We start from the raw sequence: 26,304 nt of genomic DNA on the forward strand, positions 1-26,304 counted from the left end.
TTTTATGTGAATGTGGATAAAGGGTATATGGGGGTTTGTTGTACTCATCTTAAAGCTTTTCAGTAATTTGAAACAAAACAAAAAGTTGCAAAAAAGACAATGGTCATATCACTGGTCATTCCTCTTTGGGCACCAGAGATCTAAACACAGAGGATACATTTTTACAAGAGATTTGAGAAGAGTAAAGCCTGTATCTTCTGAGACTTTATAAATCTCTCATGCATACCTTCTTCACAGATTTAGCAATCAATTTAAATTAAATTTCTGACCTTTGAAATAATATCTGCTCTTCCTTACAGATTCTGATCTCCACCCTATTGGGAATGATGGGTCACTAGAATATGTTCCTGTCTTGGGTCACAAGCTCAGTGGTCCCAAAGGGGCGACCAGGTGCATGAGGTGGCCCAGTGGGGCCTTGGGGAATTCTGGGAAATTCACAGTACCTGATGAGGATGAGGAGCCAGCCACACCCCCAAGTTGCCAGCACTCCTGCTCAGCTCCCTCCCTCAAATAGTGACATCCTAGGTGTAAATGATGTGGAGGAATGACTAGAATTTTTTTTATAGTAGTAAGAGCGTTGTGATTAGATTTTTTGCAGGGGTGGGGGGTTGCGCGCGCGGCACAGCTTGCGGGATCTTAAGTTCCCCGACCGGAGATCGAACCCGTGAGCTCGGCAATGAAAGCGTGGAGTCTTAACCACTGGACCCCAGGAAATTTCGTGATTAAATTTTAAAACAGAATCGATCTTCTGGAGATGGTCCATGAATTGCTGGTGAAAAAAAAGATACGATGTCTAGAATTGACTTCAAAGTAGTAACTAGGAAGAGGGGAGTGAGCACCTGGGAGCATTAAACGGGATTGGCCCTGAGTTGATAATATTTGGAGCCAGTGACGAGTTCACAAGGACTTGTAATGCTGTTCCTTCTCCTTTTGTAAAAGTTCAAAAATTATCAGAATGAAAGCTGAAAACAACAACAACAAAAGCCCCTCCAGTGCCCATCTCACTCAGACTAGAAGTCCTCACTGTGGTCCACAAGGCCTCACCTGATCTGGCCCTACTGCCTCTCTCACCTTACCTCCTTCCATTCCCCCCCTCCAACCACACTGGCTTTCCCACGTGCCAAGCACACTTCTACTTCAGGGCCTTTGCACTTGCTGTCCCCTCTACCTAGAATACTCTTCCTCCAGGCCTGTACTGTCCAGTATGGTATCTGGGAAGTACCTGTGACTTGAGCATTTGAAATGGGATTAGTGCAACTGGGGAATTTTTTTTAACTTTATAAATTCTAAGTAACTTAAAATTTTAAACTGTAGCAGTGTAAAATATTTTGTCATTAAACACAGCTGTATTGTTTTGGTAGCACTACATTTCATTTTATGCATTGAAAATTAAGCATCTGAATTGAGATATGCTATAAAGTATAAAACACACCAAATTTCAAAGACTTAGTAAGAAAAAAGGATTGTAAAATACCTCATTATTTTTATATTGATTACATATCGAAATGATAATGTTTTGGATATGTTGCGTTAGAGTATAAATTAAATTAAAATTAATTTCACCTGTTTCTACGGTTTTACTGTGACAGCTAGGAAATTTTAAATTATATTTGTGGTTCACATTATATTTCTGTTGGACAGCACCCCTCTAGGAGTCCCCCTGGTTTGTGTTCTCACTGCAATTTGGTATAATGACTTAATTATAGCATAATGATATAATTGTCTCCCTGATTCTTTAACCATCCTAATTGTACCCCTCCCCCTTTGCCTTTGCCCTTGCCCACATTAGTTTTCTCCTTAGCACTTAACCACTCTCTGACCTATTACATATTTTACCTGTTTCTTTTACTTACTGTTGCTTTCTCCCACTAGAATGTCGGCTCCACAGGGACCAGGATTTTAGCCTGACTTGACCAGGACCTGGTTCATAGCAGACTCAGTCAATATTAAATGAATGAATGAATGGCATGAATTTGCTCTATTACCCAATCGGTTGGGTCGATATTCCCAAGACTCTGCCTGTCCCATTTGCTGGTAACCCCAGGAACACCATGCCTCCTCAGGGACAGGACCTGGCCTGGCATTTGAAACAGAACAGATCTAAGTTTGCATCCTGACTTCTCCCCGAACTTGGAGTCACTCCCAGAATCTGCTGCTTCCTGCCCCCTTCCCTCAGTGTCCATTCCCCCTTCTGGTAACAGCTCCTGATTTTTTTTGGAGAACTTCTCCCCCTGTTTTCAGTACACATGGTTCAGTCAAGGCTGACTGCAGCCCCCAGTGAAGTATGTGACACTGGCTTTGGGTCTTTGGTTGGAACTGTAAGGGAAGAGTAACTCTCCTATTGGCTGCTAAATTGGTGGGATGTAGGCTTGGAGGTTTTGAGGGGCACTCTGGTGATCACTCGCATAAGAGTGAAGCCAAAACAGAGGAAAGAACTGAGCCTCTGGATCCAGCTGTGCTTGCAGTCCTGAACTTTTCAGTTACCCACGAAAACAGATTCCCATTTCTTTTTAAATCAGTGTGGGTTTGCCTTCAGGCACTTGCTCCCTGTGTGGCCTCAGGCTGGTGGCTTCCTGTCTAGAGCCTCAGTTTCCCATTCTGTTAAGCGGGGCCACATCATCGGGTGGTTGTGAGAATTAAAGGAGAAGGGATCTGTCTTAAGTGCACATCCAGGAGCCTAGCACAGGGCTCCTGCCTCTGTTCTTGAGTCTGGTTCTGCTCTACCTCTTGTCCTGATACCTTAAGCTCTGGGGAGAGGATGAGCTTAGACACCTGGGGCTGGGGACTGGACTCCAGGACTGAGCCCTGGCAATTCAATTCAGCATGGTGACCTGGGAGAAGGGGGCTTTCACAGTCCTGCATCAGTGATGGCCAGCCTGGGAGCCCACCATGTGGAGTGTTTGAACAGAGCACGTGGATGAATGCAGGTCAGGGGCTATAGCAAGTGCTGTCGGCAACCCAGCACCAACATCACCTGCACCCCTCCTGCACACCTGCACCCCTACTCTAGCATCCTGTAGCAAGCACCTGTGCCTCTTTGCCTGAGGGTCTTTTACAGGCAGGAGAGGCTGGAAGTGCTGGGGAGTTAATATCTCCAGGAATAATACTTAACCAATGAGAGATGGGAGCTGGTACATATATGCCACAACTTCTTCACCTCTTGGGTGGAACAACTTTGAGTGTGTCCCACAGTCTCCCAGAGGTCCCTAGGGGGATGGCACTCTAGGTGCCCAGAGCAGCAACCAGCTCATTAACTCCTTTCCATGGCTCACTTCCCATTCCCCTATCAATTTGCCTAGGATCAACTCCCTAAAAAATGACCTGTGCTTGAATCTTTGTCTCAGGGTCTGGGGGAACCCAACCCAAGATGGGCTGATTCAGTTCCATGTTCTGTGCTCAAGGCAAAGGGATCTGTGGACGGGGCTGTCTAGATGTACCAGGGCCATACCCAAGATTCTCAGTACTCAAGCACCCAATATCCCCACACATCCTGCTATAGACTGAATGTTTGTGTCCCCTCAAAATTCATATGTTGAAATCCTAACCCCCAAAGTGATAGTATTAGGAGGTGAGGCCTTTGGGAGGTGATTAGGTCATGAGGATGGAGCCCTCATGAAAGGGGTTAGTGCCCTTATAAAAGAGACCCCAGAGGATTCTCCACCCCTTCTTCTATGTGCGGATACAGTGAGAAGACAGCCGTCTATGAACCAGGAAGTGGGTCCTCACCAGACACTGAATCTACAGGCACCTTGATCTTGGACTTTACAACCTCTAGAACTGTGAAAAATCAATTTCTATTGTTTATAAGCCACCAGTCTATGTTATTTTGTTATAGCAGCCCGAACAGACTAAGACACATCCTTTGACAGTGACCATTTATTACATATGTCTGGACTGTGTACTCAGACTGGGGGAGGACCATTGACATAGCTGAGCACCAGGTAAGGTGTCCTGGCCAGTCGGGCAGGAGAGCAGCAGGAGCCCCCTGACATGGGCAGGAGCAGTGTGGCACCCACCAGCAGAAGGAAAAAGAGGAGGAGGAGGAAGGTCAGGGGCCGCCTGGATGCAGGAGTTGGGGCTCTGCAAAGGGAAATGCAGTGTTCAATGTATGGGTGGGCTGCCACCATGAGCCCTACCCCCAGACCCATCTCCCAGGCATCTCACCCAGGGTCTACCTCCAGCATCACATCCTGGACATTGGGAGATACTTGCCTCATCTTGTCCTAAAGGTAGAGAACAGCCAGCAGCAGAATGGGTGGAAGTGATATTTAATGTGGTCTTTACCTTACTACCATAGACCTACAGAGCTGGGCTTATTTCTCCTCCTTTCCTAGCACCCCCTCCATCCCCAAGACCCCGCATGGACTTGGAATATCTCCAAGTATAGTGGATGTCTGTCAGTGCCTGCCCTCCAAACAGTCCCCCTTTTCCTGGTAACAGTGGTTCAATTTGGGGAGAAGGGTATCATACCGCCCTACTTTCCTGAACTCAAAACTCCACCTCCATGGTTAGGCATGTGACCCAGATCTGGCCAACCAGAGCCCTCCATCAGCTTGGCTACTGTGATTGGTTCAGGGTGTAGGCCATGACCCAAGCTGGGGAAGCAGGAGTCAGCCCTAGAACTTGGCTGCCTCCTGGGGTGGGTAAGCCAGGGGGAACTGAGTGTGTAGCTGCTGGGGCAGCCATTTTGCTGAGAAGGAATCCACCTTGGAGAAGTAGAGCCCAAGACAGGGAGGGACTGAGCCCTGACAGTATTTGAGGTCTTGAATTCAACACCACCTGGACTTTTCAGTTACATGAAAAAAATAGCATCCTCTTTTTTGTGTGTAATTCAATTTGGGTTGGGTTGCTGTCACTTGCCATCAACATTCCTGAGTGATACACCTGGCCGAGGACCAACTCACCTGAGACTTCCGGAGCAGGGATCGTCTTCGGTGACCTGTTAAGTGTTTCCGGTGGCTGAGGCCTGACATGAGCATGTCCTGTGGGGAGAGAGAGAAGTGGGGTCCTTGGAGAATCAGTGACAAAGAGACACAAAGTTGGGGAAGGGCCAAGACAGGGGGAGTGTCACAGAGATGAGATTCTGGGGGAAGAGAGAGACCTCAGGGAGAGATGAAGAGAGGGGCAGATCCAAAGAAACCAAGAGAAGAGACATTATTTATTCATTCATTCAACAAATATTTAATGAGCATCTGTTACATGCCAGGTACTGTTCTAGGAGCTGGGGACACTGTGAGCATGGAAACAGGCAAAGTCCTGGCGTCCATTGAGTTTACATTCTAGCAGGAGAGAGAGAGACCATAAGTTAATAAATGTATTATGTCAAGATGTGGTAAGTGCTGTTAGGAAATAAAGTAAGAGGATAAGGAGTGATAATGTTTGGAGGCCAGGGCAGGCCTCTCTGAAGAGGTAACATTTGAGGAGAGACTGGATGGAATGAAGTGAGGATGTGAGCTCGGTGTGCCTCTGAGGGCTTTGAGATGGGAGTGTATTTGGAATATTTGAAGAGCCAGGAGGCTAGTGTGGCTGTGGTGAGGTGAGTGAGGGAGAGAGTGAGAGGAAATGAGGAAATATAGGTGCAACAGAGACACCTGGAGGCCAAGAGAGGCAGAGGGACGGAGGGAGGAGACCACTGAGACACCAAAAGCAAAAGAGACACCGGGAGAGACAGAGCCATGAAGACCTCGAAAGGGAAAAAGGGCCCTGCTAGGAGACACACAGAGGGTCCCTTGGGTGCCTGGGGGGAGGTGACCCCACCTGCTCTCACCTCAAGGCTTTGTCCCCTGCCCTGGGGGCCCCTGCGGCCACACAGCTCACAGGGAGTCCCTGGTGTCCAGGTTGTCCTTTGCCCCAAAGGCCCGAGGCCCCCAACGTCCCCCGCCGGGTCCCACTCCAACTCTGCGGGAGTGGGGAGGCTACTGGGTGCCCAGGGCCCCCAGACCCCACCAGGTCCTGTCCCGTCTGAGTCCCCCTCGGCCTCCAAGTCCTGCTCCAGTGTGCTGGCCTCCTCAAACACCTGGTCAGAGGACAGAGGTCATGAGGGTTGGGATCGGCGCCTGCGCCAGGGACCGCCAGGGTGGGCCATACCAGGCTGTAGCTGACCAGCTGGGCCTGCAGCCGCCACAGCTGCCGGAAGATGCTGTCTCGGTGGGCTCTGAAGGCCCTCAGGACCTGCTCCAGGGACGCCCGGGCCTGAGGCTCACTCCGCTGTGCCAGCCCCTCACCGAACACCAGCAGTGCATCTAAACGTTCAGCTGCCCCGTGCAGGTCTGCCTGTAGGGCCTGGGTACACATGGTTGGACATCACCAACACCACACCAGCCCATCCCCACCCCCCACCTCCATACACACACAGCAGGGGCACCAGAGACCTGAGACCCGGAGTCACTGTCCCCGCCCCCTCTGCCGTCCAGACACCTGGAACATGGAATAAACCCACTTCCCACCCTGGGGAGCTGGCACCCACTCCTGAGGCCCTGCCCACCCTCCCACATCCTGGCTTCCCACTGCCCACCTGCAGCTGGACCATCCTGCTCTGGGCTGATGCCCAGGGCCCCAGGCCTTGCTCCAGGTCCTGCAGCCGGAGGCCCAGCCCCAAAAGGCAAAGATGCAGGCTGTCCTGCTCAGCCTCCAATACTTCCCGGCCAGAGATGGGGCGCTGGGGAACACAGGGGGCTGAGTCAGAGCCAGTGAGCCAACCAAGACCTGGCCCACACCCACTGCACCCAGGCTCCTGCCTTCTGGATGCTTCTCTGCAGCAGAGTCCATCTCTGGGTCTGCACCAGGGTTGCTCCCACCTAGAGAAACTTCCCAGTGGAGCCAGGCCTGAGAACCTCTAGTTCAAATTCTCCAGGTTTTCAAGGCTCCTAGAAACTTGTACATATAGGGCCTGGGGATCTGGAGAGGGAGAGGGTGATGGAGCTGGATAGCCCCACAAGGAATGGGGCTACACCAGGGCCAATTCTAAAATAATTCTCTCTCAGTTGGTAAAATACTGAATAGTGATAGTTAAAGAATCATTGTCTAGAGCATCCCTCCCCACACAGATGCCCAACACTTTTCCAGAATCATCACCTCATCCCCGGTGTGGAAGCCAGATCCTGGGAGACAGACAGGAGGTAGGGGCTGGCACAGGGGCCTAGTTCACCTCAGCTCACCTCACGGTGTTTGGCCCCAGCCGAGTCCTCATGAGAAGGGGGCGTTGGCAATCTGGGGAGGCCAGCAGCAGACTCAGTGCCCCTCGGCCCACCCTGGAAGGGCTCGGGAGGGTCCAAGGAGTCCTGCCCCAGCTTCTGCGCCTGTTCTGACCTGGGATGGGGGCGGCATTGACAGGCCCCTGGGTGAGCCTAGGTGCCCACTATCCACCCTACCCTACCCCTGTCCCCAGTTACGTCTCTCATGTCCCCAGGTGATCTTAGCTACAATACCTCCTACCCTCAAAAGGCCCCTGCTACTGCCCCCACCCTTTTGGGACCACAGTTTCAAAAGCCCCAGCCCGTACCTGATTCTCTCCTCTCCAGAGGCAGAGCAGATGGTGCATCCAGATGCGTTCAGTTCCCTAGGGGCTCCAGGCGGGTGGCTGAAGGGCTCTGAGGGGGGTGTAGGGCCCAGGCATGGGGGCAGGGCCATATTGGGGAGCCTGAGGACAGAGAGTCAGTGAGGATCCCCAGTAGGAGCCCTTTTCCTATCCTCCCAGACTTCCTCAGTTGGACTCACCCAGGCCTGAGGCAGCCCGAAGCCCAGGGCCAGGCTCAGCTCCACCTCTTTCCAGGAGGAACCTGGACCCAGGTAATTTGATGCCCAGCTCAGGTGACAGTAGCACCACTTAACTCCTTCCTCCCTAGCGGACCAGTAGCTGAACCTCCCAAGCTCACTCCACCCACCTAAGGGGTTTCCAGATATAACCCTGCCCCTCAAGAGCCCTGGATTCTTCTCCACTCTGTGACCCAAACATCTGACCTCGGGAGCCCACACCATCCATCTAAGGTCCCGGACGCAGCGCCCCTCAGGAACCCAAACATCTGGGCCCCCACCCCCAAATGTCCAAAACCAGAGTAAGATTGTTTTGTTGGTGGTTTATTTGGAATGGGGCCTTTTCCTGTGGTTCCCTCACAGGTACTGGGAAAATAACCCGGGGGGAACTCCCTCTGCCCACAGGGCGCCAGCAGTCCGGAGCAGGCGAGAGCTCGGGAATCCGAGCGGGTCCTGGGTCCAGGCGTCACTTGCTGAGCAGGAGGCCAGCGCGCAGCACGCGGGGTACGCGGCGGATGGTCAGCGAGACGCGGGTGCCGCGGACCAGGCGGGCTCCAGCCTGCGCCGAGGGGCAGGCGGCTGCGTTGCGCGGCAGGGAGGCGGCGTCCAGCGCGTCTACGCTGGCGGCTGCGATGCCGTGGAGGAGGCGCGTGTAGGCGGTGCCACGGAGCACCAGCAGGCTGCGCGGTTCAAGCAACAGCGAGGTGGCCGGCCGGGGCGGGGGCCGGGGCTGCGGGGCGGGTTGAAGGTTAGCGGGTCCCCAGAAGTTAGGAGTGGGGTGGGCGAGAGGTCAGCGGGTTTGGGGGTTCAGGGGGCGAGGGTCAGAGAGTCCCAGGGGCGAAGGCTGAGGGGCAAGTGTGCTCCTAGGGATCGAGGCTTCGGAGTGAAAATCCCGCGGGGCCAGGGCCAGGGCCAGGGCCAGGCTTGCAGGGAAGTGGAGACGGGGTGGTGAGGGGGTGTCAGCAGTCCCTCGGCAGGGGACTAGGCTGCAGATGGGGGCGTCTAAGGGCCTAAGGGAACTGCAGCTGGGCTCTGCAAGGGGCTGGGGCTGGGACCGAGGGATCAGTGGTCCCAGGAAACTGGGTGGAACTGGGCTGAGGACTTGGCTGAAGCCAGGAAGGGAGGAAGAGATGAGCAGGTGTGGTCTGGGAGGATGTGCGGATATCAGGATGTTTTGAGGACACCAGCAGAGTGGGAGGGGGTGTCAGTGCATCCAGGAGCATGTAGGATTAAAAAGGGCAGCCGTAAGGAGCAGCTGGTGTCAGGGTGTCCAGGGGAGTTTCTGTGCACACTGGGGTGTCAGACATACATCAAAGAAAGAGGTCAGGGAAGCTGCTGTCATGAGCAACACAGAGGGGAGGCAGGATATCTGGGGGCCCTCGAGCAGCGAGTCATGTGTTGAGGTGCCAAGGAGAATCTGGGGGTGTCCTGCATGACAGATCACATTATTGGAGTGGGAGGTAGGAAGTCAGTGTTGGGGTGCCTGTGCAGTGGCCACTGAAAGTCAGGGTGTCTGGAAGGATGTCAGAGACAACCCTGAGTGGCTGGTGTTGGGGTATCTGAGTATATCAGTGTCTACTGGAGAACTGGGGAGCCCTGCATGCGGTATTGGAGCGCTCTGAATGTGTGGAGCCAGGGGATTTGTAGGATGTCAGGATATTCACTCAGCAGATGGGGGTATTGGGGTATCCGTGGATATAGTGATTTCTAGGGCACCCTGCAGGCAGATGGGTTGGGCATCTGGGCGGATGTGGGTGCCCTCCATGAGGGGACAGAGGAAGATGTCTGGAAGGGTATCAGGGGTACCCCGCAGGCAGGTGGGATTGGGGCCTCTTAGAGGATATGGGGTGTCAGAGTGCCCACAGGCGGCTGGGGCAACGTCTCAGGGCCCACCTGCTCTGTCGGGTCATCATCCTCTGGCTGCCGAGGCTCGTAGAAGTCCAGCATGGTGTGGGAGCCCAAGCTGATGGTGCTGACAGTCGGGTAGTACAGTGGCCCATCCTCGTGGGGCTGGGGAGTGGGTACCAGGGCTGGACAGGGCAGGAGTCCACACCCCCCCACCCTCAGGTGAAAGCGGGGCTCCCAGCTGGGGACAGGGAGGTGAGTGTTTGGTTGGGGTATGTGGCTGCTTAATAAGAGTGGATGTGGGTCGACACGATGCCCTGCCCCATGGTGGATCCGAGGTCTGGGGGTCGGGGTGAGAGAGTGGTTACCATGATGCCCTCCCCAGGCAGATACTGGTTCACAAGGACGTGGTTGGCTGGGAGACCCCCAAAAAGGCTGAGGTCAGACACTTTGTCCACGTAACGCTGGAGCCACGGTGGCAGCCGCTCAGGAACCATCCCCCGGGGATGGGGGAGCCCACCTGGGGGGGGGGGGAATGGGGTGCTGAGGGCACCCAACCAAGGAGCTCTGGCATGTGGAGCCCCCATTAGGGATATCCCAGTGGTTGGTGGCACTCTGACCTCCTCGGGGACCCCTAACTCTTTGGAGATCACCACTCCACCCCTCAAAGGTTTCCTGACTTCTCCAAACCCCTAGAGATACCCTCCAACTCATCAGGAAATCCCTAAGCCCTCAGGACCTCCACTGACCCCTCAGAATCCTCCTGGCCCTTGGGACCCCTTGAACCCTCAAGGACCTCCCCCCCGCACCCCAACGCCTCAATGTCCTGAGACTATCCAACCTGAGCTGCCTACCCCAGTCCCCAGCCCTAAAGACACTTAGCCCACAGCCGGAGACACTTACCCCAGTTCTGTAACTTCCTCCCGGAGAGCTGGGTCCACTTTGGTTTTGGGGCATTGAAGACCTGGGAGGTGGGAAGGGGGTCAGTCCTTTACCAGGACCACCCTCTCTGATTCTCCCACCCAGGCCAACATAGGGGTTTTCACCTAGGGTGGAAATGGGTCATCTCAGTGTCTGTGGGATCATTCTCTGAGATAGTGTTCCCAGGATTTTGTTCTTTGCCCTTTCCCCCTGTGGACGCCACTGGCCTCAAAGCCCCCCTGTGTCTAGGGACTGAGGGAGGGAACCAGGGCAGTGACAATCAGGGTCTGAATCTACTCAGAGCTCTGGGCTGGGTTGGGCTCTTTCAGCCCAGCAAACAGTCTGCAGTCTGTAATTTCCTGATTCCTGGGCTATGTCAGCACAGTCTGAGTCCTGGAACCTCCTGTTCCTCTTGCCTGGGGGAGAAAACGTGCTAAACTGGGCTATTCAGTATAGCCAAGAGAGTACGTTGAAAATTCTCCACTGCCAAGACCCCAAGGGTCTAAAAAGGGTTATCTCAAAGAAATCTAAGAAATCTCCTTATTTCCTTCATTGTTATTGGGCTGGAATCGGCTGTCTCAGTATGAGAGTCTGAGTTTTGGAGCTAACTCATTCCTGGGACTCAAACTAGACAGGACTAGTTGGGATAGCGCAGGGAAGATCTGTGCTCTATAACCAAGGCTCTGGGGCTGCAAAGGGCTATCCCAGTGCACAGACTCTGAGCTTTGTAAAATTCTCCTTTCCCCAGACCTTAAGAATAGAGTTCAGACTGGGCTATCTAACACAGGTGGTCTGTGCTTGGTAACCTTGTTCCCAAGACTCTGGGTCTATGCTGAGCTATCAGCACAGGGAAGCGTTTAACATTCTGAGGCCTGGGTTATCTCAGCACAGAAATCTGAACACTGTAAATTCTTCATTCCCCAAATCTCAAGGGAGTTAACTGGGCTATATCTCAGCCTATGTTATAACCTCCTTCTCTCTAAGGTAGCCGGATAGGGCTGTCTTAGCACAGGGAGTCTGAGCTCCATAATAACCACCATCTTTCTAAGAATCAGTTTGGGGAGTTCCCTGGTGGTCTAGTGGTTAGGATTCGGCGCTTTCCTTGCCATGGCCAAGGTTCAATCCCTAGGGGAATGAGATCCCACAAGCCGCATGGCGCAGCCAAAAAAAACAAAAATCAGTTTGGTTTCCCCTAAGCTTCCTGGGAAAAGCCCTTTCTGACAGGCCCCAGCAGGTGCTGAGAAAGGAATAGGGAAGGTGGTGAGGGATGGGTGCCAGGTGGCACTCTCCCTCCTGCCAGGATCTTCACTGTGACCTTTCGGGCTCTCCCACGAGAACTGGGGGTTGAAGAGGGTTCTGGGAAGAGGGGAAAACAGGTCACCTGTCGAAGCAAATACTCCTCCTCTTCCTTGGAGATGAAGTCAGGGACATAGTAGATTACAGGTGGTGCCTAGGATAGAGAGATCCCCCTGAAGGTGTGACCTTTGCATCCACACAGGGGTGCTACCATCCATGAGCAGCCCCTCCTCTGGAGCATAGTTCAGGATGTCCCCAGACAGGCGAGGGACCAATGGCTATTTGGGGGATGGGGAGGTGGGGGTGAGGGTAGGGCTAGACCCTGAGGGTAAGGATGAACTGAGAGGAAGGGGGCAGTCCCAGCCCACAAACCCAGGAGTCAGCCTGCCTATCCCCACTCTATCTCCCGCCCTCTAGTCCCCACCTTCACCCTCTGCACCCCCAGTCCTGACAACCTGCTCCACCCTGAATGGTTCCAGAGCTGGAACCCTGGCGTCCTGATCCTCCATTGACATCAAGTCCGTGTACCCGGTCATTCCTGTGGGGAGGGGAGAACATGCTGAAGTCACCAAGCCTCCCACCCTCAGACTGTGATCCAGCTTTCTGCTCTTATCATGGGCCAGGGCCTCACCTCAGCCCTCTAGTGAAATTCACTTGGTTTCTAAAACCTAGACGTCCTCAGCATCTCAAAAGCTACCCAATGCACCCCTAGGCTCCCTGCCCAGACACAGTGAGCACCCACAATACTCCCCCCAAACCATCCACCAAATACCCATCAAACTACACATGTTTGCCCTCTCAAGCCTCTACAGAGAACAACCTCAGACTCCACTGGCAGCCTTTCTTAAGAGCTCCACACCTATCCCCCAGGGCTGCACCCCAGACCCCCTTTAAACACCTTGATTTGAAACCTCATCCTAAAAACTTCAGACCTGCAATCCTGAGCCCGGCTCTCTAACAATATTCGAGGTCCCCAGTCTAAGCTTCCTCAGACACATCCATTTTCAGTCTCCTTGTATCCTCCCCACTCTAGACTCCCCTCAGACTTCTCTTCCCGAGCGCCCCTTCCCTGCAGCACCCTTGGACCTTTGACCCTGAGCCTGACCCCTCTCACACCTTCCCTCCCTGAACCCCTTGGTTCCCCCGTCTCTGTCTTCTAGAACCCCACACTCTTAGCTTCCTCGGACTCCCATCTGAGCTTCCCCGGATCCCCACTCTCAGCCCTCTTGGACCCCCATCTCCGCCCTCGGCGCCCCAAACTGACCGTCCACCAGTGACCCCTCCAAAATCCAAATTCAACACCCCCATTCCCTTCCCAGCCACTTCCGACCCACATGGCCGACGCAGGAATCCTCAGACCAATGGGAATTCTCAAAGGCTTTAAGGCTCCTCCTTCCACCCAATCGGCGCTCTCACACACTATTGTTCCGCCCCCTCACCCTCGTTCGGTGACAGGCTGTGCCTCCCGGCCTCTGAGCCACTGGGGCCCCTTCAGAGACGGGTCTTCGTCTGGCATCGACCAATCAGAGCTCCAGAACGGAACCTGTCCACGCTGCGGAGAGCCCAGACAGGAGGGGCAGCCGTGGCGGCCGCAGGAAAAACGCGGTGGTTGGAAGGACTCCCCGCAGGTTAGGCCATCCTATATAAAGCCGCAGGGATACGAGATTGCTGTACCCAGCAAGGGTACAGAGGCAGGGCCGTAACTCCCTAAACACCGACCCAACACAGAGAGCCGTAGAAACGTCTTTATTGAAGGGGGTAGGGGTCATGCTGAGTTTGGGGACATGCAGTGAAGGGGCAGTCGTGAGCTGTCCTTGGTTTTCAGGGCCCCAGGTCTGCCCTGGACCCCTGGGCCTTCAGGGTCTCCGTCGGGCTGTTAGTCTGGCCAGGGTGCTCTGAGGTCCTTCAGGGCCAGTAACTTAGATTTGGTGTTTTGGACCTGTGACCAGAATGTAGATTGAAATGGACACTCCAGGATTTGGGATCCCCTCAAGGCCTTGATGCCCCTCATGTATGAGATGGAGGCTTGAGGATTTGGGGTTCCCTTGGGGCTGGTGCTCTTGGAATTTGGGTGTCTTGAGATCCATGGACTCAGGGCATTGAAGTCCTCTGGTTTCCAGGGATGAGAATTCCTGTTTGGGGTTTCCTGGTGCCTATGAATAGGGCTTGAGGTGCTCTGGGGGCCCGGGATGCATATCTCCTCCATCCCAGGCACAAGAACCTCCATGATTGAGGTTTCCTGGGGGCTTGGGATTGGATTTTTTAAATTTGGGATTCCCTGGGGATTTGGGGATTCCATGATTTGGGGATCCTGGGAGTAAGGGCTTTGGGGTCTCCTAGGGGCTGTAGGACTTGGGGGCACAGGGGAGTTTAGGACATGTACTCTGGGGTTTGGGATCCTCAGAGTCCCAGAATGGGACCTCCAAATTTTGGAGTCCCCCCAAAGGGGGAAATAATTACTTTAAAAATAGAGAATTTTCTGGGAGCCTGGCCAGCACAGGTGCTGTGGGCCACATGGGGTGGGCTTCGTACAAGGCACTGGGGGTTTCTTGAGGGTGCAGAGGATAGGAAGACTTGGGGGTCCTGTAATTAGCACTTCCAGTACTGTTTTGGTATCTGTAAATTGGGGGTGACAGTGGGCTGGTTAATGGGGGTTTCTTCTTGAGGGGTAAGAGCAGGGGGGTTCATTAATGGAGGGAGTCTCTGATTGCAGTGTAAGGGGTTTGGGGTGACCATGGGGGTCACAACATCTTGAGGGGACTGATGTTAAATGTGGGTTTGTTACTCTTGCTCTGGAGGTGTTTCTTTCAAGGGGACTTGATGGTGGAGGGGGGGTCTTTGTTAACAGGGAAGGGTTCTGATCCAGTGACTAGTGACTCAGGAATGTTCTGCTGTGGAGCATTATGTAGAGAAAGTCACCGTCATTTGGGGTGATGTGGAAATCTGTTATTGGGGGGGTCTGCTCTGAGGGGTTGGGACTAGCCTGAAGGTACTACACTTAGGGAATCTTTCTGGGTAACATAGGGTCTGTATTTGGGGGGTTATCATGAGGGAATCTGTTAATAATGGGGCCTCAGTGATCGAGGGCTGGCTAATGGGGGTCTCTATTCTGGATGTGTTACTGGGAATCTCTATCTCAGGGTGACTCGGGGGCTCCTTGTGTCAGCAGATGCTAGAGGAGGCTCTGTGTCTCTCTCAGATGTCCAGAGCCTCTAAGACTGCATCTCCGCCCTCAGCATCCAGGGAAACCAGCAACAGAAGAGCAACCTGGGGAAGAGAACTGTGTCACACGCTGGTGCAGGATGCGAGAGCATCTGGATCTGTCACCGCCCAGCTCTTCCCCAAGTGTCTGGGATTTGGCCTTTCTGGATTCTGCCTCTGTCTCTCCAGCTGTGCCCTCTCAGGCTCCCGTGGAGCGGAAGGTGTTCTGCCTCCTTTACCTGCCCCTTAAAAGTTGAAGTCACCAGGGATATCCCTGGCGGTCCAGTGGTTAAGACTCTGTGCTAACAACACAGGGGGCCCAGGTTCGATCCCTGGTCAGGGAGCTAGATGCCACATGCCGCGATGAAGATCCCGTGTGCCACAACTAAGACCCAGCGCAGCCATATATATATATATATATATATATATATATATATATATATATATATATATATATATATATATATATGAAGTCACCAGAATTCACTATGGGGCCTCACTCCCTAAAGACTGTTTCTGGGTAAGCTAACTAGTCCTATGTTTTCCTAACCTCTATTTCCAGCCCCAACCCAGAACTCCAGACCCCTGTGTCCAATGGCCTGGTGGATGGCTCTCCCTGAATATCCCACAGGAGAGGAGGGGCCAAGGGTTGCTACGTACCTGGAGATGGAGTTCTCTGATGCGATGTCCTTTGGGGTCCGGACTGTTGTGAAGGTGCGTTTGGGCTGCGTCACTGAAGGGAAGGGCAAGGTCTCAGGTGAGGGGATGATAGATCCACCTCTGTCCTCAATATCCACCCAGACTCTTTTTCATTAATATTTATCCACGTCCCCAATATCCTCCATTCCCAATAGCCATCTAGACCTCTTGTCAATAATATTCTGTGTCCTCCAAGACCTACCCACGTCCCCGGTGCCTGCTCAGAGCCTTCTTGTTAACATCCCCATCCCTATAGCACCCATCCTTTTTGGGATCCTGTCTCATCATTTCCTGGACCCTGTGTCCCCAGTTAAATACTGGAGATTCTGTCACCAGCATATACCTGAGGACCCAAGACCTTTCCTCCTATCCCCAAATCCACACTCCTCCCACAGCCAGCCCCCAACTCACTTGTCACTTGATGTACTTTTTTGGCTCCAACATTATCCCCAGGGGGGTCAGTGGATCCACCAATCCTGGGGAGACACGAGGAGTGGGAGGAGTCAGAGCCACAAGAGGCCAGGGTCTGACCAGGAGCGGAGCCCCGGGGGGCCTACGAGGAAAGAGCTAGGGTATGGGGGTGGATATCCACACTGTCCTCCTGGTCCCAGAGGAGGAGACATCCAAGCGGGGGATCAGGATTCTGGGTGGTGCCCTGAGTTGTGACCAGAGTTTGGGCTCACCTCTGAATTCGAGATGCTGGTGCAAAGACTCCATGCCGTTGGGGGCAGGTGAAGTACCGGACACCAAAGACAGAGCCATCATGCTTGCCGGTGGGCTGGTCTAGCTCTATGCCGTACCAGTAACCTGCAACAGGAGAGTGTCAGGATGCCTCAAAGCCCTGCCTGCCCCCAGCCCAGATAGCTATCCTCACCTGGGGCAAAGTCTGTCTTCCCATAGAAACGCACGATCCCTTGCTTCTGGCCTGCGACGAGGACTTGGTCTCCAACCTCAGCCTTAGCTCCTTCACGCTGCTGCAGGCTGCCCAGAGACGGGGATGATGGGGGCTTCTTCTTACCTGGCGGGGAGGGGACAAGGGGTGAGGGTGAGGCCTCCAGATGCCAGCCCTGGGGGCCCCGTGTCACCCAGAAAGCCACAAGGTAGAAACTGTCCTGGCTCAAACGAGATGAGCCTTCCTCTGAAATGGGGCTGGGGGGTGGGCTTGAAAGGAAACAATCCCAGCTGCCAGAGAACTGGGGGTGGGGGCTTTGGGCCTGAGGGACAACTAAGTCAAGAACCTAGAGAACCTCAAAACTCTTTCTCAAAGTTGAGGATATTTGGGCCAAGGGAAAAACTGAGTCTCAGAAGTCAGAAACCCAGAAACTGTCCTTTTAAAATGAAGGGGGGGAATTCCCTGATGGCCCAGTGGTTAAGAATCCGCTTGCCAGTGCAGGGGACACGGGTTCAATCCCTGATCCAGGAAGATCCCACATGCCGCGGAGCAACTAAGCCCGTGCGCCATAACTACTGAGCCCACGCTCCTAGAGCCCATGCTCCGCAACAAGAGAAGCCACCGCAATGAGAAACCCACGCACCAGGACAAAGAGTAGCCCCTGCTCGCCGCAACTAGAGAAAGCCCGTGCGCAGTCATGGAGACCCAACGCAGCCAAAAACAAATAATAATAAAATTTTAAAAAAATAAAAAAATAAAAAAATAAAATGAAGGGGGGAGTTAGGTCTGAGGATAAATCAAGTCACTAAAGCCAGGAACCCTGTAGATTCTTCCCTAAAACTGGGAGAAAACCTTTGGGTCTAAGTTTGGGAAACTAAGTCATAGGGGGCAGGGAAAACACAGGTCCTTGCAAGAACTGGGTGGGACCAGTACTGAGTCAAAGGAGAAACTGAGGCACAAAAGTCAGGAACTCAGAGGTCATCCTCTAAAATGGGAGTTTGAGCCTGAGGAGAAACTGAGTCACAGAAGCTGGGCTACCCACAGAATATCCTCAAGAATGGCTCTCATCACTCTTAGGGCTCCCCCTCTGACCTTTGTGTTCCCTGCGGCCTTTGCCAGTGACACGGGAGAAGTCCATCCGGGGAGTCCGAGGTGTGGAGGTGACGGATGAGGGAGGTGCGTCCACTGCCTTGGAGATCTTGGAGACAGAGGCAAAGAGACCTGGGGGGACAGAGCCTGGGCTGGGAGTTGTCCAAGCCTCTGCCCTCTGACGCCCCCCATCACCTCCCAACCCCAGCACTCAGCAGCAGCATCAGAACTACTGAGTGGACCCCACCACCATCCTTCTGGGCCCCAGTGGGACTGACCCTGCTTGGGAGGGCAGATGAAGTACCGGACACCCCCAACACTGCCATCATTCTTGCCCTCAGGTTCATCCAGTTCCACGCCCACCCACTGGCCGCTGGCGAACTCCGTGGTCCCGCAGAACCGCAGCGTGCCCGTCTGAGGAAACAAGGGAGGATATGGCTTGGGTGCACCTTGAGAGGCCATGATAAGATCACCGGCACACAGGCAGCATGGTGGGATGGATGAGGGAGCCCCAGGCTTAAATCTCAGCTTGGACATCACCATTCACTGGTTGTATAACTTAACTGTACTGTGCCTCAACGTCCTCATCTGCGAAATGGGAACAGAAATCTCACCCACCTTACAGGATTGTTACAGAGCTGCACTGTCCGATGCAGTAAATGGCCACTAGCCACATATGACAATTTAAATTAACTAAAATTAAATTAAAATATCATTTCTCCAATCACACTAGCCACATTTCAAGTGCTTAATAGCCACATGTGGCTAATGGCTACTTCACTGGACTACACAGACACAGAACATTTCCAATCTCACAAAAAGGTCTATTGGACATGAATGCTATAGAGACATAAAAGCCCTCAGAACAGGGCCTGGTGCTGAGAAAGGGATCAGTAAGTGTTGACTATTATTATCCTGTAACTTTGGTAAAGGGACTTCACGGGGCCTAGGTTTCATTTGGAAAATGGGGATAACAATCCACCTCAGAGGCTGGTTATCTGGTGGAAACATTTTTAATATATGTGAAGTTGCTTAGCTGCAGTGAGTGTGGTTATTATCGTTGGTGTGAGGCTTCTGCACTGCTCTAAGCCTCAGTTCCTTATCTATAAAATGGGCTAAATAGTGCCTACTTTGGAGAGTTGGTGTGGGGATCAGAACAGTGCCTGGCACACAAAGAGCCAAGCCCTATTCTAAGGGCTTTACACATTTTAACTAATTTAAACCTCGAAAATAATCTAAAAAGAGAGTGGATATATGTATATACATAACTGATTCACTTTGCTGTTCAGCAGAAACTAACACAACATTGTAAATCAACTATATGCCAATAAAAATTAATTTAAAAAAAAAAATAAAATAAACCTCAAACAACCCCCCTCAAGTGGGTACTATCAGCTCCATTTTACAGATGAAGAAACTGATGCCCAGAGAGGTGAAATCACTGGCCCCACAGCTGGTAAGTGGCAAAGCTGAGATCTGCCTGAGCAAATCCCTGAGCCTGAGTTCATAACCACTGTGCTATGCTGCTTCTCTACAGGCAGAGGTTGTTATTACATGTCTTCAGACAAAGAGTTTCACCTCTTGGGCTTCTTACACTCTTCTATATTGTAAAATGGAGAGAATCAACCCATCCTGCTTTCAAAACTGTCAAACTGATTTGATTAGATCATGTACAGAAACTTTCCAGATGGGACTGATGCATGCAAAACTCTTGATTACGAAACAAAATGTGACTTTTATGGCTTCTCACTGTACAAAGAAACAAAATTCAAATTCACTCCAGTGGCCTGCAGGCTTGGTGAGATCCAGCCCCTGCTAACGTCTCCACTTCACCCTCCCTAGATAACTCCCCTCCAGTCACACTACCCCTCCCCTCCTCTGGGACTTTGTACCTGCGGTCTCCTCTGTCTCCATATTTTTGCAAGGTGAGCTCCTTCCCATCTCAGCTCAGATATCACCTCCTCAGAGAAGCCTTCTCAGAAGACCTTAGCTAAAACCACCTTGGCCCTCAGCCAGGGCCAATTTATTAAATCCAAGCATTTAATGGTTTTCAAAGCCTTTGTTGCTACTGGAAATTATCTTAACTATGGGTATACTTTATTGACTGTCTCTTCCTCAATAGAAATGGAGTTCTGCGAGAGCAGGGCTGGGGCTAACACAGGCCTTTATCCCCAAGGACAGGCTGGGTCCAGCATGGAGCCTGAGGGACACCAGGTAAATGAATCAAACTTGGAATGCTTGGATGAATGAAGATTCTCTCTGTCCTCTGGGACTTTATACCTGCTCCCCCTCCCTAAGGCCCCCTTCTCCCTCTCTTCTCCTGACTCGCTCCTCAGCATCTTCAAGTGAGCAAAGTATTGATCACTCTGGGAACACAAGTGGCCCCTGGATGGGAACCACAAGGCCCAGGGGGACCCAAAGGGGGCAGAGTTGCACTGATCACTCTGCATGTGCTTCCTCATGAGCCACGACGGCTCCGGGTTGTCACTGTCAGGAGATGGATCTGCCTTCCCCCTTGGACTGAGAGCTCAGCTTGGGTGGGGCACAAAGGAGGCACTCACAGAACAACTGTTAGACGAAATGAATACTGTGTGCATGACTGCGAGGGTGGGCAGGCAAAGGGGAGAGTCTGCACTCTGCCCAAAGACCCAGCTCTGAGGGATGAGGGCTGAGTCCTGCCCTCCCTTCCCTGCTCCAGTCCCTGACCTTCTGGCCATCCAGTAGCACGCGGTCTCCCAGGCGCAGGCCCAGTGCACTGAGCATGAGATTGCCTGGGACGTTGTCATAGTTGGGTAGCGTGACCTTGGGGAGGGTGCAGGAGAGCGGCACAGCCTCCTCCAGTAGCGTCCGCAGCTCCTTGGCCACCAGCGCCGCCTCTGCCTTGTCCAGGGACATGTCCATGGGGTCTGGGACCACCTCCGCTGGCACCTGTCCCTTTCGGTTCTGGGGGCCAACAGGAAGAGAGGGAGCAAAGACTCAGCAGCATAGGCTGCACTCCCACTGAGCCCATGCCCCCAGAGACCCCGGGAGGAGGTGAGGCAGAGGTGGGAGTAGGTCATACCCTGGGCCAACTTGGAAATGGGAAGGGGTGGGGCATTAAGGTACAGACCACGGTCCCCAGGGAAGTCCACCCCTGAGACCTCAGGCTGGGGATGTCAAGTATGGAGCCAATAGGGAATGAAGGTCCCACTTCAGTGCTGTAGGTCATGCCCTCAGGGCCAAGACCCCAAGCCCGGAATGGGGCCATGTGAAGGACAAACACTGAAAATGGGCTCCTGTGGTACCGGGTTAAGGGTCCAACTGGGCCAATGGGGAATGAGAGCTTCAAGAAACTCAAGTGGTCCTGCCCCGCCCCCTCCCCCGCTCCCATCCTCTGCAGAGGCCTGCTGGCCAGAAAGTGGTTGGGGAGGAAGGAGAAGGAAGATAACAGGACTGGGCCAGGGTGGCAGTACCCGAAGCGCCGGGTTGGCGCCGTGTTCCAGCAAACATTTGGCCGCGCCCAGGCACAGGTTGGAGGCAGCGATGTGCAAGGCTGAGCCATGGTTGAAGTCACTGCACGTGGAGTTCACCACTGGGAAGTGGGTGAGAGGAGGGTTCCGGGTGAGCGCCCTCAGCACCCCAGCCCTCCCGCTGCCTTCCAGCCTCTTCATCCATCTCTTAACCCGCAGGCCCCAGGGCCTCCCGCAGCCTCTGATGCAGAGCCCCGCCCCTCCTCGGCCACACCCCTCTCAACCAGCTCCCGCCAGGCCCTGACGTTTTGGACCCCTGAACTCCTTCTCCCGCGCCTCCCGCCTCCCGCCTCCCGCCTCCCGCCTCCCACCCCGGCCTCCCATGCCAGGCCCCATCAGTCGCCTTCCCCGCCTTCTCACTCGTCTCCTCCCCCCACACCTGGGTACCCTCCTTCTGCTTCCAGCCCTCCTTCCTCGCCTAGGTCCTGCCCCTCCCAGCCCGGCCCCTCCTCCTCACCTCGGGGCCGTGCACCCTTCAGTAGCACGCGCACGAGATCCGGCACGTCAAAATAGGCCGCGTAGTGAAGCGCGTTCATGTTGGTCCAGCGGCTGCGCAGGGTCACGTCTGCGCCCAGTGCCAGCAGCTGCTGCGAGAGGCGTACAGCCGCCGCAGGGTCCCCTGCGCGACAGCCCAGGTCAGCTTGGGTCCCCTCCTCCAGAGTGTGGGCCCAGGACATGGGGAAGGCCCAGGGCTTCAGGGACTACACTTTGGGATCTTAGGCTGTGGGTCCAGGATGGAGGTCTGAGGGCTGGGGTTCTGAGCGTGTTGGGCGTGGGAGTTAGGTTTGGGGGTTTGGACCCTCACCGACTCCGTGGGCCCCCGCCTTGCACGCATAATGGAGCAGTGTCATGTCGGTCAGCCCATCACGATCATTCACATGGCAGCCTCGACGCAGAATCTGGGAGTACCAGGGGACCAGGGAGGGTTACCCAAACACATGAGGAACCCCTTCCTCTCCCCCCTCACTTCCCCAGCGCTCTCACCTCATTGCCAATGACATCAATCTTGTGCTGGACTTGGGGCACCCACTGGCGCACAATGGCGAACAGCTCAGGGATGGTGGTCTGCGGGTCAAACAGAATCTCCTGGCAGGCAGGGTCGTTGGGGTCGAAGAAGGTGAAGGCTAGGGTGGTGAGAGGTCCAAGGTCACCCCAGGCAAACTGTGGACTGACCCCCTTCCTTCCATCCTAAGGCAGAGGAGCTCTAGACCTTTAAAACCTTCTAATGCAGAGTCTCAAACTGGTGGCACATGGGCCACAGGCATTTTCTGTGTGGCCAGAGTGAGGTTTCAAAATCAGGAAGTTTCACATAAAAATGTGGATGCCTGGTGTATCTTGAAAAATTGGAAGATCATATAGCAGCAAACTCCACCCCATGAAACAAGAGTGTGGTAAGGAGTCTGCATGCCCAAGGGGGCTGCTACTGCTCTAGCGCATGTTGCCCTGTCAGGGCATGGTTTAGCCAAATCTCCAGGGTAAAGGAAATTAGAAAGCCAGAGATCACGGTTTTTAAGAAAAATCTCCCCAAATTTCAATTACTGTGCAGTGCACATAAAATGGATCCATGGGCAGGATCCAACCTGTGGCCAGCCAGGGGGTGCCCAGAGGAACTTCCATCTCCCCCCTTTAGAGTGTTGCCCTGTAGTAACGTCAGCACCCAGCACAGCGCTGGCACAAGGCAAGAGCCCAGTGCGTGCTGAATGGATGAGCAAATGAATGACCAGATGACACAGAGCCCTGGGAAGTACCGCATAGAAGGTGTCTCCCGGAAGCAGCCTGTGTGCTCTTTTTAAAACCCCAGTCACAGCACAGCTCTCCTTGGCTAAGCCTGCCCTGGCTCCCATCACACTCAGAGTACAGACCCAAATCCTCACCCTGGCCCACAGGCCCTGCACAAACTGGCCTCGTCTGTTCTCCACCCTCTCCCACTCACTCATTCCCCTCCAGCCACACTGACCTCCTTCTGTCCTTCCAACTCGCCAGGCAAATTCCTCTCTCGGGGCTTTGTGCTTGCTGTTTTTCTTGCCTGGGCCCGTCTTCCCTGAGATCTTCCTAAGGCTTCAGAGAGGCCTCCCCAGACCACCCTGGCTAAATCAGCACTTCTGCCCTTCTTTATCTCTTGCCCTTTTTCATTTCTTTAAAAATATCACTACTTAGGGACTTCCCTGGTGGTCCAGCGGTTAAGACACTGCGCTTCCTGTGCAGGGGGCCCGGGTTCGATCCCTGGTCAGGGAACTAAGATCCCCACGTGCCACGCGGCGTGGCCAAAAGAAAAAAAAAATAAGAAAAAAATCACTACTTAACATTACTTGTTTACTCCTTCCTCCCTCCCTCTTTTCCTCTTTCTCTTCTTCCTCATTCTCTTCCTTTCTTGCTTGTCCCCCTCACTAGGACGTTTCCAGGCTGCCTTGTTCACTCCCTTATCCATGCAGGAGGCGCTCTGTCAGTCTAGCTGAATTAATGTACAAATTTAATAAATACACGAGTTCCTCTTGGAGTCCACCTTAGCCCTCTCTCTGTCCTAGACCACATTTTCAGATTCCTTCATATTCTGTGACCAAACCCTCCTTGTTCTACAAGCAGGATTCCTAGGGATGGGGGTGCTGATACCCTAGACTCTTTGACTTCCCAGCAGGCCACAGGCCCCAGCCACAACCAGCCACATTTCCAGTGGAGATTTTCCAGTTTCCCAGGGTGGATACCGGCCCTAGACACCCAGATAACGTTCTTATTTTTCCATCAGACTGAAGGCAACTTATGGCCTCTCTGACCCACCTCTAGTGTGTGACATGTCCACAGATGCCACCCCTCCTGCCCTATCCTGATGACGCCTACTCTCTGAACTTGGAACCTCATTTCCGAACTTACAGCTGCTGGGGATTCCCAGCCAACATCTTCTAAAAGCCTCCTCCTATATCTAATTCTGGCTGAGCTCCACCCTCTCTACCCAGTAGCCAGAGGGAGCTTTTAAAAATATAAATCAGACCTGCCCTCCCCCCAGACTGCTCTCCCCCGCCATCACACTTAGAATATATCCAGAGTTCTCACAGTAGCCTTTAAGGCCCTTCCAGATCTAGCCATTGCCAACCTCTCATCTCAACTCCGATCACTCCCTAACAGCAACACCGGGATTTTCCTTCTGCTCCAAGCTCAGTCCTGCCTCAGGGTTTTTGCACTTGCTGCTTACAGCCTGGAACACTCTTTCTCCAGCTCTCCTATGGCTGATTCCTCCTCATGCTCTGGGTCTCAGCCTAAATGCCACCTCGTCAGAAGACCCACCCTGACCACTCTGTCTCAAGGTGCTGCCCCCTAGCCATTCTCTATTATATCTCCATCTTTTATTTCTTTCATAGCACTCACTCTAATCTGAACTTATCCGATTTATATACCTGTTACTTGCTTAGTCTTGCCTTCTCTCCTGAGAGCAGGGATCATGCCTGGATTGCTCACCATTAAATCTCCATCTCCTAGCACAAGGCTTGTCACAGAGTAGTGGTGATGGATAAATACTGCTTGGTGAATGAGTAGACACTTCCCGTTTCTCCAAGAGGCCACCCTCTCAGCTCCACATCTTCCTACCTCAGAGCCTTTACTCCTGCGGTTACCTTGCCTAGGACCCCCTTCCCCTGATCTTTTCCCTTGTTAACCCTCAATTCATCCTTGGGTCTCCCTCAAATGTTATTTCCTCAGGGAAAGCATATCTTAAAAAGCTCTTACAGAATTCGGTTCTTAGCAAACACAATTCTCATCATGTCTTGTAATCATGTACTTATATTTTTATACTTATTTGTGTGGTTGTCATTGAGGCCTGTGAGTTCTCTTAGGCAAAGACGAGATCTGTCTTGCTCCATGCTGTGCCCCCAGTTCCTAGGTCCATAGCAGGCTTTCCAAAAATGCTTGTTTAATGACTAAATGACTGAATGATGTGTCATGAATTAAATATTATGATTATCTCAATTCCATTCTCCAATGGGCGAATGAATTAATGAAGGGGGGGTGGAATCCAAGGGCCAGGACTCCTCCAGAACACCTTCAAATCCTCCAGAATCCTCCCACCATCTCCACCAGCAGAGTTCAGCCAAACCTCCCTGGCCACCCAAGGCTCCAGGCCATATTGCAGAGTGGGGAGTGTGGTTACCGTAGTCCTTGGGGAGGGGGGCAGGTGCCGAGGGGTGCACAACAGGCTTCTGCCGGCGCTCCTGGGTGGGGCTGGGGGGCTCTGGGACAGGCTCATCCTCCTCCTCCTCCTCTTCTCCCTCCGCCCTGAGCGGCGGGGCCATCGGGGCGGGATCTGTCTTAGTCATGGTCCTTGGTGGCCCTCAGGGGGCAGGTGCAGAGTTGGGGGTGGCCTTCAGGCAAATCCTGGGGGCAGAGGTCAGCTAGAGAGGGTGCCCCACAGTCTCCGGAATCTCAGCCCCCCAGACGCTCCCCGGCCTCCGGGTGGCTCCCACACCCCCAGCTCTGGATTTTGGGCAATCATAGGGACGCCAGTCACCCATCAGAGGACGCTGGTTTGTGGGCCCAGCGCCTACCACTTCCCCCAGGCCAGTCCCCCATTCTTCTCCTCCCGCGTCAGGGCCCTCAGTCTAGGCCGCCCCCTCCCCCGGTTTGTTTATCTCAGGATGCAGGATGCTTTGCCCCTCCCCTTCTCCGCGGGCCTCCCCTCTACCCATCTTACCTCGGGTGGCTGGGGCTGGAGACCAAAGCTGAAACCGGGGAAACTGGAGTAATGGGGTGTCAGTGTCTGGGGAAGTGATGGGGGAGAAGGAGACAGAGAGAAGGGGACGAGGCCCGGACGCCGACGGGGGATGGGGGTGGAGAGGGAGGGGCGCTGATGGCGCATGCGCTGTCACCCCCAACCAGGCGCGGGGGCGGAGACACTGCGAGGCTGCTTGCATTGATGAAAAGGCTGGAGGCAGCGGTGGGAAGGGTATAGACACCGAGGATGGGGAGAAGAAGAAATGGCCACGAAGAAGGATGTGAGGCATGGAGACAGGAGAGAGATGAAGCAGGGACAAGGGCAAAAAGAGAGGGATGGGAAAACGGGCACAGCTCTTATTGTCCATCCCGCTGTGATAGTGCCTTTGCGAAGGACTGCAA

General features: G+C 53.6%; 3 protein-coding genes, 1 long non-coding RNA gene and 2 other non-coding genes across 13 annotated transcripts; 3 read left to right on the forward strand and 3 right to left on the reverse strand.

Annotated features, from left to right (window-relative positions):
- Window positions 1-3,861: 3,861 nt before the first annotated feature.
- On the reverse strand, window positions 3,862-7,633 carry SYNE4 (spectrin repeat containing nuclear envelope family member 4). 5 transcript variants are annotated; one of them, XM_007165177.3, is made up of 8 exons: window positions 7,502-7,633; window positions 7,158-7,308; window positions 6,515-6,658; window positions 6,088-6,282; window positions 5,768-6,016; window positions 4,905-4,982; window positions 4,176-4,223; window positions 3,862-4,080 (listed from the first exon to the last, which is right to left on the reverse strand). In XM_007165177.3, the coding sequence occupies exons 1-8, from the start codon at window positions 7,627-7,629 to the stop codon at window positions 3,880-3,882; spliced, it is 1,194 nt and encodes a 397-aa protein (XP_007165239.2). In that variant the 5' UTR covers window positions 7,630-7,633; the 3' UTR covers window positions 3,862-3,879. The 5 variants fall into 5 exon arrangements, with proteins under 5 accessions (XP_007165239.2, XP_007165240.2, XP_007165242.2 ...); XM_007165178.3 differs by having other exon boundaries at window positions 4,165-4,223; XM_007165180.3 differs by having other exon boundaries at window positions 4,165-4,223; window positions 4,905-5,008; window positions 5,758-6,016.
- A 427-nt stretch (window positions 7,634-8,060) lies between these two features.
- ALKBH6 (alkB homolog 6) lies at window positions 8,061-13,169 on the reverse strand. 4 transcript variants are annotated; one of them, XM_007165174.3, is made up of 7 exons: window positions 13,079-13,169; window positions 12,270-12,352; window positions 11,900-11,968; window positions 10,501-10,561; window positions 9,966-10,117; window positions 9,646-9,762; window positions 8,061-8,482 (listed from the first exon to the last, which is right to left on the reverse strand). In XM_007165174.3, the coding sequence occupies exons 2-7, from the start codon at window positions 12,348-12,350 to the stop codon at window positions 8,219-8,221; spliced, it is 744 nt and encodes a 247-aa protein (XP_007165236.2). In that variant the 5' UTR covers window positions 12,351-12,352; window positions 13,079-13,169; the 3' UTR covers window positions 8,061-8,218. The 4 variants fall into 4 exon arrangements, with proteins under 4 accessions (XP_007165236.2, XP_057389395.1, XP_028021002.2 ...); XM_028165208.2 differs by having other exon boundaries at window positions 8,345-8,482; window positions 9,646-9,724; XM_057533412.1 differs by lacking the exon at window positions 9,646-9,762.
- Window positions 13,170-13,545: 376 nt separating this feature from the next.
- CLIP3 (CAP-Gly domain containing linker protein 3) lies at window positions 13,546-26,041 on the reverse strand. The gene is made up of 14 exons (XM_007165181.3): window positions 25,883-26,041; window positions 25,343-25,566; window positions 22,189-22,328; window positions 22,010-22,103; window positions 21,662-21,823; window positions 21,148-21,266; window positions 20,402-20,638; window positions 17,974-18,109; window positions 17,699-17,827; window positions 16,589-16,732; window positions 16,398-16,521; window positions 16,126-16,190; window positions 15,676-15,748; window positions 13,546-15,081 (listed from the first exon to the last, which is right to left on the reverse strand). The coding sequence occupies exons 2-14, from the start codon at window positions 25,506-25,508 to the stop codon at window positions 15,027-15,029; spliced, it is 1,644 nt and encodes a 547-aa protein (XP_007165243.1). The 5' UTR covers window positions 25,509-25,566; window positions 25,883-26,041; the 3' UTR covers window positions 13,546-15,026.
- Window positions 15,079-18,424, forward strand: LOC130705653 (uncharacterized). The gene is made up of 3 exons (XR_009006006.1): window positions 15,079-15,236; window positions 15,578-15,729; window positions 18,037-18,424. It is a non-coding gene; the product is annotated as an uncharacterized LOC130705653 (long non-coding RNA).
- TRNAV-AAC (transfer RNA valine (anticodon AAC)) lies at window positions 15,287-15,359 on the forward strand. Its single transcript has one exon. It is a non-coding gene; the product is annotated as a tRNA-Val (tRNA).
- TRNAR-CCU (transfer RNA arginine (anticodon CCU)) lies at window positions 23,367-23,439 on the forward strand. The gene has a single exon. It is a non-coding gene; the product is annotated as a tRNA-Arg (tRNA).
- Window positions 26,042-26,304: the final 263 nt, after the last annotated feature.

The sequence above is a fragment of the Balaenoptera acutorostrata genome, chromosome 19 (assembly GCF_949987535.1).
Source record: "Balaenoptera acutorostrata chromosome 19, mBalAcu1.1, whole genome shotgun sequence".
Classification (NCBI taxonomy): Eukaryota; Metazoa; Chordata; class Mammalia; order Artiodactyla; family Balaenopteridae; genus Balaenoptera; species Balaenoptera acutorostrata.